This window comes from Dryobates pubescens, chromosome 5 (genome assembly GCF_014839835.1).
Source record: "Dryobates pubescens isolate bDryPub1 chromosome 5, bDryPub1.pri, whole genome shotgun sequence".
NCBI classification, from domain to species: domain Eukaryota; kingdom Metazoa; phylum Chordata; class Aves; order Piciformes; family Picidae; genus Dryobates; species Dryobates pubescens.
Window position 1 is genome coordinate 7,594,070 of NC_071616.1, and position 11,050 is coordinate 7,605,119.

An 11,050-nucleotide genomic window follows, 5' to 3' on the forward strand; every position below is an offset into this window, starting at 1 on the left:
TGCACAGCATACCTTAACTTTGTGAAGAGGCTGTGAAAACCATGCCAAGTCTGATAATGCATCTGCCAAGGTAAAATCATCTCCACAGTAACAGTGAAAAGTGGACATTTTGGTATATACTAGTTCATGTCAGCAAATGAGACATGTCAGGTGGCTTCTCTGAGAGCTGGATCTATGACATGTAAGCCAGCAGCAGATGGTTCTGCTTGCTTATTTCTCCCAAAGTCTCCATTAAATGAGCATGAGGGTGGTTGCAACACTTTGTAGCAGTCGGCTGAGGGATGAATTTTAGAAAGCAGTCACCTTGCAGAGATGTAAGACATTACCAACCATCAGATTGTGACCAGACTGTACTGTCCAAATTCACTGACAATCTGTTCCAACCTTGTCCAAAGAACAGCACAACAGTGTTCAGGAGATCCTGGCTCCTAACATCCGCCTGACTATGCCTGCCTCATGTTGCCACCCTTCTCATGCTGTTGCACACACACTCACACAAATTATATTTCTATTAAGTACCATTCACATTTTTGTGGGTGAAAAACCTGGAGCAAAGCAGTGGGAAGACTTGTTAGATCACTCACTGAGCACAGCAGGAAGCAGCCTTGATGCTCTAGCATCATCCATGCAGACTGCTCAGCCCTCCCCTTTTGAGATACCTTAGCACATGAAAATCCTTATGGGCAGAGGTGGCAGTACTGCCATTATTAAGGTTGCCCAGCATGTTCTATTACAAAGTCAATTTAAAAAAAAAAAATAATTGGAAAAAAGAACAAACTTAAGTGTTCTGAACATCCACATACAGACCACAATCGGTGATGCCTCATGGGTTCCTGAGTAGGAGTCATGATTCAGATAAGGACCGCTCGACCAAGACATTCCTGAGATACATCTCACCTTGTCTTACCTCCCCAACTTCCACCTTGCTAAGCCAACAAGTTAAGCCAACTCTGCACATGCCTCCAAGCAAACTCAGAGATTGAATCACACTTTAAGTGATCTCAGTCACATGAGGCCATTGTCAGCCACTGCAGGTGCACTGAAATCCTTAGTAAGGACTGGCTTTCTAGGGGCGTAGTTAACAAACACTCTTTAAGGCAAGAGTAACACAAAACCCAAGGAAGAGCATTTTCTGGACAGCCTGCCTGACACAGTGGTTTAGAAATAAACAGAGTACACATTTCCTAGGAACTGTAAACTCTGTATTTACAGTTCACATTGTCAGAAATGTGAAAAAGCCCTGAGGTGTTGTTATCCAGCCTCCAAGCACTGAAGGTGTTACAGTTTGTGGGAAGTAATCAGAGTACACATTTTGCTCTCTTAAAAGATGGATGTGATTTCTCCACCCATCCTCTCAGCAGCTTCACCCACTAAACATTTCCTAAGAAACTCCTTAGGCCTTCTTTGACACAAACACACACAACATTCCTTGAGACATGTGCAGCACACTGACCTAGAAGAAAAGAATAAAATCCTGAGGAGATTCTAATTCATCAAGCTCTGCCAATTCCCCTAAATCATAGAATCATAGAATCAGTCAGTGTTGGAAGGGACCACAAGGACCATCTAGTTCCAACCCCCCTGCCATGGGCAGGGACACCTCACACTAGATCAGGCTTGCCAGAGCCTCATCCAGCCTGGGCTTAAACACGTCCAGGGATGGGGTCTCAACCACCTCCCTGGACAACCCATTCCAGGGCTTCACCACTCTCACAGTGAAGAACTTCTTCCTCACGTCCAGTCTGAATCTCCCCACCTCCAGCTTCATTCCATTCCCCCTAGTCCTATCACTACCTGATATCCTAAGAAGTCCCTCCCCAGCCTTCTTGTAGCCCCCTTCAGATACTGGAAGGCTACAATAAGGTCACCTCGGACCCTTCTCTTCTCCAGTCTGAACAGCCCCAACTCCTTCAGTTTGTCCTCATAGGAGAGGTGCTCCAGCCCTCTGATCATCCTCATGGCCCTTCTCTGGACACGTTCTAGCATGTCCATATCCCTCTCGTAATAGCTGTTGTTTATAAGGAGAATAAAAATAACCTGATAGATTTTCATGAGGATATATAAACATTTACCAAGCATATTGCCTGAAAGCACAGAGACAAAACTGGTGAATCTGAGCAGAAGGAGCCCCAGTGAACTGCTAGCCAACAGACCAGGGCAGCTACCTGGGAAGGGAACGAGTTTGTTCCCACCCCTGCCCTGTCAGTTTTCTATCACAGCAACATCTCTAACCATCAGCTTCTTCATTTTTGACTCATGCTATGGTTTGGGGTTTTGTTTGTTTGTTTGTGGCTTTTTGTCGGTGGGGTTTTTGGGTGGGGTTCATTTTGTTTTGTTTTGCAAAAGACATCTTTCTAACCTAATAAAAAAAAATAAATAAATCAGAATAGGAAAGCCATTTTGCATCCAATTGCAGTCACAACACAGGAGTGACTGTCTCTGACCTTGCCTAAATGCTAAGCATTTAACTTTGTGCTTTAATAAAGTCCTTTTAACAAAGTCTGCTTGTGAGAAGAACTCTGATGTTGATTATAAGTAGTAACTTGGAATAAAATTCTGATCTAGAGTGTTATTTTATCCATCCACTTAATTTCATTTGCCTTTTCATTTCTCACCTCTGGATTCAGCTCAAAACTCAGGCAAGTTTTTTCTCCAGGTTGGATTTTAGCTACATCGAAGCGCACAGTCAAAAGCTGATCATCTGACGTGAAAGTATCCTTATCGCAGATTGTCAGCTCCAGGATGTTCTGTGGAGAGAGGCAGGGAAGGATGCAAATGCCATATTCTGGGATCACTGGGCCCAAGGGGAAGACCTATCAGGAGTCAGCTTGTAGCCCTTGCAGTGTTCAAAACGGAGCAAGTCCTACAACAGCCCCTGTGGCCCAGACTACAAAATGAGGGGCTAATCCTAGAGGAGGTAAATCATCAGATTTGGCAACGAACGAGCACTCAGATGAAAGAAGTGGTGTGCATGGTGGTAACATGCACTGGACAGAAGGAGATAACACACACTGTTCATGGAACCTTTTGTGGACTCAAAATTTCTATCTTGAGAAACGTGGCAATGCCAGCGACGAGCAGTGTGAGCAACCTGGCAGTGCAGGCCTAGAGCCTGACATGGTAGTAGACCATGCTCAGCATAAGTGCAGAGCCAGCTAGCAGTGTAGCAAAACAGTGCTGTGCCTGCAGCATGTAACTAAAGCAAGGCACTGGTAGCTATAAACATAGAAAGTTATCTTGGGACAACAGGACATGCGCCTGCATCAACAACCTCGTGTGTCATCAGTAGTTGGACCAATAATCTCTAATAGTGCGATGTGTGGTCACTTGTGGGAAGCAATGAAACCATGCCAATGAGGCTCTCTGAGTTTATATAAGTTGTAGAAGTTCCCCTGATACGCACTTTTTTCTTTCCTTTCCCATCTTCTTCTTTGCTTTACACTACTGTGCTGTACTCACTATGCTCGCACTATAGTCCTGCAATACTGGAACAATAAAGGAGCAATACTCGATCATATTGGTCAGCTGTACTGACTCCAGTTTCCATCGCTATAGAGAATGTCAGCATATAAGGAGAACATAATAATAGAGGGCAAATTCTTAGCCCTTCACAAATGAAAGATAATAAACATTAACAAACTTTTTAAATATGACTTAAACCGTAGTGATTCCTTTGCTATTCCTCAGTGCTCAGATAACCCAAGAAGCAAAAGGAGATGGAGCACCATGAAGTCATATGAAGCTGACACCATGCCTAGACCTTGCGTGTCTCCCACTCTGACTGCTAGTCTGCTTCTGCTACCTCTACAAACATTTTAACTGTTTTCTACAACTGAAAGAAGCTTTCAGCTTTATTGCAGAAGATCCATAACCCTATGTGTTTACACCCATTCAAAGCCTGAGATAGATGTGGTTCTGAGTCTGTAAGCCAGGTGTTCAGTGTGCTTTCTTACAGCCTTTGAAAATAAGCCTATTTAATGATGGAATGGCTTGTATCAAAAGATACTTTTATGTTTTCAAGAGTCATCAATAAGCAATGGTACCTCTTACTTACAAATGGCATCACTGTTACTGGGTAAAGCAGGTCTTACAAGTCCATGGCAACACAGCAAAAATGCCTTTACAGTTGCATATAAGAAAACAGAACTAATCCTCTAAAGAATTTGTAAACCCTGCCACCCAGTTCCCGGGGTTCTAGTGCTTAGAAGATCATAGAATCATAGAATCAGTCAGGGTTGGAAGGGACCACAAGGACCATCTAGTTCCAACCCCCCTGCCATAGGCAGGGACACCCCACACTAGATGAGGCTGGCCAGAGCCTCATCCAGCCTGGGCTTAAACACCACCAGGGATGGGCCCTTGACCACCTCCCCGGACAACCCATTCCAGGGCTTCACCACTCTCACAGTGAAGAACTTCTTCCTCACATCCAGTCTGACAGATGTGCAGTCCAGTCCAGATGACAAAGAACAAACAGGACACCAGTGAACCTATCCCAAAGCTTGCATATTTACTTGCCTCTATGAAACAACATCTCCCATGCTGTCTCTGATGCTTTTGTATCTTTCTATTACCACCCTGTTCCTCAGCATGGCAGTGTTCAAGCCTTTATGTGAGCCTCAAGGATTTCATGAAGAGTCTGCATGCAGCAGGTGAAGATGTCCCCTTAGAAACCATCTGCTCACTATCAGAGGTGCAGATCCTACCTTCACTTCTCTTTGTATGATGAAGTGGAAAGTTTCATTCCAGACAGGGTTTTTGCAGTTGTTAACAGTTTTTGTCTGAGCTTCCTGACACGAAGCTGTTGGCATCCAGAGCTTGACATAGCAATCAGTGTGGCTCACTGTGTTAACAAAAAGAAGCATAGTTAGCACAGCAGGACTTATAATTTTTTTTACACAGGTGGGGGGAAAAAAAAGAGGAACCTTTGAGGAGTCCTAAATATTTCATCAAATCCAAAGAAAAGCATTCTGAACTCACACAGTTATTCACCTTACCTACAGTTATCTACATTTCTATAAATGCCAAACAAAAGTCAACTTTAAACCACTCATTCTACTTAATAATAAAAACCCTCAAACTATTCCAGTGCAGCAGTACTGAATTATTCCAGTTCTTTGGATTTTCTAAACTTTTGTTTTCAAGTATTTGTCAGGCTCCAAGCAAACTGATGTGCAACTTCACTACCTGAAACCTCATTGTTTAAAGAAAGAAAAAAATTATTTTGATGAATTTTTTTTGTGACCTGATTGTAATTGTGATGCACAAGTCATCCCACAGGGATACAGCGGTGTAGACACGAACAGAGCAGCACCCCAACACAACTACAGGTTTTTCCTGTGTCTTTTCCAGAGGTGCCCTTTAATAGAAGGGGAAGGGGCAAAAGGGGCACTGAAGTGTTAGGGGAAAGGGAAATGTCCCAGAGCAGCTGGTGGAGGGAATGATAACTGTAGCCAGGTGGGAGTTGGTCTCTTCTCCCAGGCAACCAGCACCAGAACAAGAGGACAGAGTCTCAAGCTGTGCCAGGGGAGGTTTAGGCTGGATGTTAGGAAGAAGTTCTTCATAGAAAGGGTGATTGGCCACTGGAATGGGCTGCCCAGGGAGGTGGTGGAGTCACCATCACTGGAGATGTTTAGGACGAGACTGGATGGGGTGCTTGGTGCCATGGTTTAGTTGATTAGATAGTGTTGGATGATAGGTTGGACTTGATGATCTCAATGATCTCAAAGGTCTCTCCCAACCTGGTTAATTCTTTTCTATTCTATTCCATTCCATTCTATTCCTTTCTATTCCCAACACAGAATTTCTATTCTATTTAATTTCTCTTGTTACCTGTTTTCTAAATTATTTTGAGCTTAAATGAAAATAAAAAGAGATACAGGTTCTTCAGACCAAAAAACAAAAAAATATCCTGATACATTACCATCATCTAAGCAACAGGTGTACAAGAGCATTAAAGTCAGGTGACAGTGATTTTCTTGCCACCAGGGGTACTTACACAGATCTGCTTTGCGGAGATTTCTCATGCCTATAATCTTTACAGCAAGCCAGCACAACTGAGGCACTTCTGGCTGCAGAGCAATCAGAAAATACCTTCATTAAAAGCCAGGAACTCAGATATAATTAACACACCCTATCCTGTAGCACAGATAGAACTAACACACCCTGTCCTATAGCGCAGCAAAGGCCATTCTCCCATTAAAGCATTGGATATGTTTTCATTTTCATTGTTTTGGAGACAATTTCTGTGATTGGACACCCAAACAAAAAGGGCAGATTCCTGCTCCATGAAACACATCCTGCTGCGGTTAAGTTTTCTTCAGGTGCAAGGTTTGGAAGGGAAGTTTTAATGCAGGGAGCAGTAAACAAACAAAAAAAAACCCCACCAAATAATTTTCACCCAAAAGGACAAGCTGACTCCTGTATAATAAACTTCTTCAAAAATACATTTGCATGGATAAGCACTAGGCTGACCTGTCTGCTGTATTATGGAGAAGCAATGAGGTATGGAGATACATTAACAGCCCATACTGTAGGACTCTACAGGGAATAGCTTGAAGGCTCAACACCCACCCCCCACCCTCCCCCCATCTTGTTCTGTTTTCTCCTTCTGCTCCCTATCACAGCTACACACAGCCCTATACCTGTCTACAGGACAAAACTAGGCAATCTTGAAGTAAAATATGACATACAGAAGCAGTAGATCCATTAATTACGTTGAAAGGAACAATAAAATCTTCAAAGCATCATGATTTCTGAGGAAATAGCTCTTCACTGAGAGAGTTGTTAGCCATTGGAATGTGCTGCCCAGGGAGGTGGTGGAATCACCGTCCCTGGAGGTGTTCAAGAGGGGATTGGACGTGGCACTTGGTGCCATGGTCTAGTAGGCATGAGGTCTTGGGTGACAGGTTGGACTTGATGATCTTTGAGGTCTTTTCCAACCTTGTTGATTCTATGACTATGAAACTGTCTCCTCAGTACCCCCGTGTGTACCTCTTATTTTGATACACCAAGAGGAGCAGATTAAAGAGGTAAAAAGCAGCAAGAGACCAGGCTAGGTGCTATTTACAACCTGGAAAAATGATCAGTCCAATGGTTTTTCCACAGAAAGTGACACTGGAACAAAAGCAGCAGGTTGGGGAGGAATCCATTTGGCAGCAATGTTTATGGCAGTAGAGAGAAAGACAGGACTAAACAATCCAAATTGCTGAAATCCCCAATTTAATCCAAAACACAGATAACCAATATTTCATCCTCAGCTTTAGTACCTCAGCTTTAGCTTTATATTTAAGAGTCTGGAGAAAACATACTCATGAGATGGGCAGAAGTATTAAGAAAACATGCAGACACAAAATTAATTATTATTATTATTCCACAGTGCTAGTAGGCAGTGAGCTCACTGCTCTCTCACATCTAGCAAAGAGTTAGGCTCATACTTTGTTGCTGAATACAGCTAGGGAGCAGATTCAGGAAATTTGGGATAAAACCTCAAACACACACCATACAATTAGTAATTGATTTTCTTTAAGCTCCCATTTAATGTCATTTCAAGTAGTCATTAATCAGAAAATGGAACAATTTGTTGCACATCCAGCATGTACTACACTCAGTGTCTTCCAACACTGGTTACCAGTTTACTTTCATAAAAATTAGCATTCAGAATAATTTTAAGTGTCAGACACTGACTACTGCATTTTATCTGCAGATCTGCCTCCTTAAACGATCTGAAGACTGAGCCTTGGTTTTTATGAGGTATGACTACCATCATATAGGTGATGTCACAGTAAAATCAAGATTAAAATCCAGCTCTCCCAGTTCCTTGCCCAGCATCCAAACCACAAGTTCATCACCTTCCTCACCTTCCCAACCCCTAAGTCATAGCAAATGTTTTATAATCTCGAGAGCACACTCAGGGAGGAAAAGAATATTCCCTTAACTGATTCCCTTAACTGACCCTCATAATAACAGTTAAGCCCAAGGAGTAATGAGAACAGCTGGTGGAAGACTGAAGGTCACACAGCCATTGCTCACATTTTATAGCCCTCTCTCTGCAACCCAGAAGCTGCTCCCTGTACAATACCTCATCTTCATCACTGTGCAGTCTTTCATGCTTCGTCCTCCTTATTCCAATCTTCCTGTATGGGTTTGCTTGGACAAACCGATCCTGGGGACGAAGATCCAAGAGAGAGGTCAGTGGTGAAACCCATCAGTCACAAACTCCTAGGTTTCAGTTTCTACTCAGAGCCACCATGCCAACAGCAGGGTGTCCAGCCACTTCTCCTCATCATGAAGGGATACATTTCCATGCCACCAGGATAATCTATCTGCTGCTCTTACTAATACAGACCTATTTGACATTTAAGGATCAAAACTCCCCAAGCTGCTTCTTTTAATGAATCTCAAACGAGACAGTCAAACAGATCCTCCTGCCCCACTGCTGGTTGTCTCTTACCAAAGGTGAATAGGCTGACGATCCCATTATTATCTCTATTTCATAAAAGGCAACACTAATGGTCCTCTCTGTATGTCTCACAGCTGGCAGGTGCTCCTGGACCGTGCTGTCTTCCAAACAGCTGAGGCAGGGCAGAAGAGCTGTATAGATTGATTCATAGCTCCACCTCCCACTGGTTTCAAAAGCACAAATTATAATCTTGTTCTGTACCACATGAAGACTTTTTTTTTTTAACACAACAGTCATTTATGGGAGAAGAGGAGATGGTTCCATCATGTATTCATAGGCTAATCACAACACAAAATAGGTATCCCTCGCTGTGAGGTTTGAATGACCACACACAGAAGGATATCCTGGGGCAGTTGCAACCCTCACAGACTACAGAAGACTTAATCATAGAACCAAAAAATGGTTTGGGTTGGAAGGGACTTCAAAAATCACCTAGTTCCAAATCCCCTTGACATGGGCAGGGATGCCCAGTCACAAGATCAGGTTGCTCAAAACCCCATCCACCCTGACCCTCAATGTTTCCAGAGAGGGGACATCCACAGTGTCCCTGGGCAACCTGTTCCAGTGTCTCCCCAACCTCACAGTAAAGAATTTTTTTCCTAATATCTAAATCTACTCTCTTTCATTTTGAATCTGTTATCCCTCATTCTGTCACTATACTCTCAAAGAGTCCCTTCCCCACCTTTCCTGTGGCCCTGTTTCAATAGTGTAAGGGTACTAGAAGGTCTCCCTGGACCCTTCTCTTCTTCAGGCTAAATGACTCCAACTCTCTCAGTCTATTACCACAACAGAGGTGTTCCAACTCCCTGATCACTGTCATGGACCTCCTCTGGATGAGCTCAAGAGGTCCATGTCTTTCTTGTGCCAAGGACTCTAGAGCTGAATGTAGCACTCCAGGTGGGGTCTTGCAAGAGTGGAAGAGAGAGGCAGAGTCACCTCCCTCAACCTGCTGGCCATACATCTCTTGATGCAGCTCAGGATGTGGCTGGCATTCTGGGCTCTGAGCACACCTTGCTGGCTCATACTGTTTTTCATCCAACAGTACTTGTAAGTCCTTCTCCCCAGGGTTCCTCTCAATCCACACATCACCCAGCTAACATGCCACGTTTCTTTTTCTGCAATACCCCTCAATACATAAGAACAAAAGTACCTAGTACCATTACTAAAATACTACAATATGAGAGATATGACAGAAGACAGCTATTGCATTATAAAATTTTTAATTACTAAAACCAGCTACTGTTAAAAGTCACCAAAGGCATTTATTCAATAGTGAGAAATTATGATTTACATGAGTTGGGGTTTTTAAAAACCTGTTTATTTTAACTTTTAGAACTTCCACGTCTTTAAGTCAGACAGGAAACCTGGGGTTTGAATCAGCAGGAGTTCTTATGAAAAGAGATAAATCTGACTTTCAATCATTTCTAATCACAGAATGTTAGTGGTTGGAAGGGACCTCTAGAGACCATCGAGTTCAACACCCCTGCCAAATCAGGATCACCCCGGGGCAGGCTGCACAAGAACACAGTCAGGTGGGTTTTGACAGTCTCCAAAGGAGACTTCACAACCTCTCTGGGCAGCCTGTTCCAGTTCTCCATCACCCTCATTTTAAAGAAGCGTCTCCTTGTACTGAGGTGGAACCTCCTGTGTTTCTGCTTATATTCATTGTTCCTTATTCTATCACTGGGCACCACAAAAAGAGACCATCACCTTCATCTTGACACACACCCTTCAAACATTTATAGACATTAATAAGATCCCCTCTCAGCCTTCTCTTCTCAGGACTAAACAGCCCCAGGTCTCTCAGTCTTTCTTCATAGGAGAGATGTTCGAGTTCCCCAACCATCCCCAGAGTTCTCCACTGGGCTTTCTGCAGTAGATCCTTGTCTCTCTTGAACTGAATAATGAATAATGAAAGAATCTGATCATTCAAGCTGTGCTGTGGAGGAGAGCAATGTTAGAAAGAGTTTATAGTGATCATTATAACTAGTCTGGTCTTTCACAGGCTCAGCTATTGAATACAGAACAGTTTCTGCTTTAGGTTGTAATAGCATGTATTATGAAATGTGTGGTGAGTTCCAAGCTGCAGGGGTTTTGTTAGGTTATTTGGTTGGGTTAGGTTTTTTTTGGGGGGGGGGTTGTGAAGCAGTCTTATTATGATCTATTTTACTTTGATTATATGATAATGCATTTGAGATCTGTCATTCATCTAGTGACCAGCCCAGTCCTAACCCTTGACACACGGACGGTGGTGCAGGTGGCAGACGTCAGGCAGTCAGGCCAGGAGACAAGATTGTATTTCACAAACACCATTATAACAGCAGAAGCTTTCAGCACTGCTAATTTAAGGTAGTATGAGACCTGGAAGCACACAGACACTTAGACTGGGCCACATAACTTGTACAAAGGGTGTCTGAAGTGGCAGAGGAACAGATCATTTGCAGCAGCACCAGCACAGGCTCTGCAGCCTCCAGCTGCAAAAGCTGGAGACTCCCATTTGCCACCAAGCTCCTAGATCACTCTTGACACAAACCCAGAATCACTTTCATCTCCAAGAAATCCGAGACTGATTATCAGGGGTACCTCCAA

The 11,050-nt window shown here is 43.3% G+C and overlaps 1 protein-coding gene across 1 annotated transcript in view; it reads right to left on the minus strand.

Annotated features, from left to right (window-relative positions):
- The window catches only part of LOC104298867 (cytosolic phospholipase A2 epsilon), a 28,872-nt gene extending 18,098 nt beyond the window's left edge, over nt 1–10,774 (minus strand). Inside the window, exons 1-5 of the mRNA XM_054162152.1 lie at nt 10,694–10,774; nt 8,081–8,164; nt 5,999–6,071; nt 4,707–4,843; nt 2,616–2,747 (exon numbers count right to left, since the gene is read on the minus strand). Coding sequence (XP_054018127.1) covers nt 2,616–2,747; nt 4,707–4,843; nt 5,999–6,071; nt 8,081–8,164; nt 10,694–10,774 — 507 coding nt within the window. The remainder of the gene's footprint in view (nt 1–2,615; nt 2,748–4,706; nt 4,844–5,998; nt 6,072–8,080; nt 8,165–10,693) is intronic.
- Nucleotides 10,775–11,050: the final 276 nt, after the last annotated feature.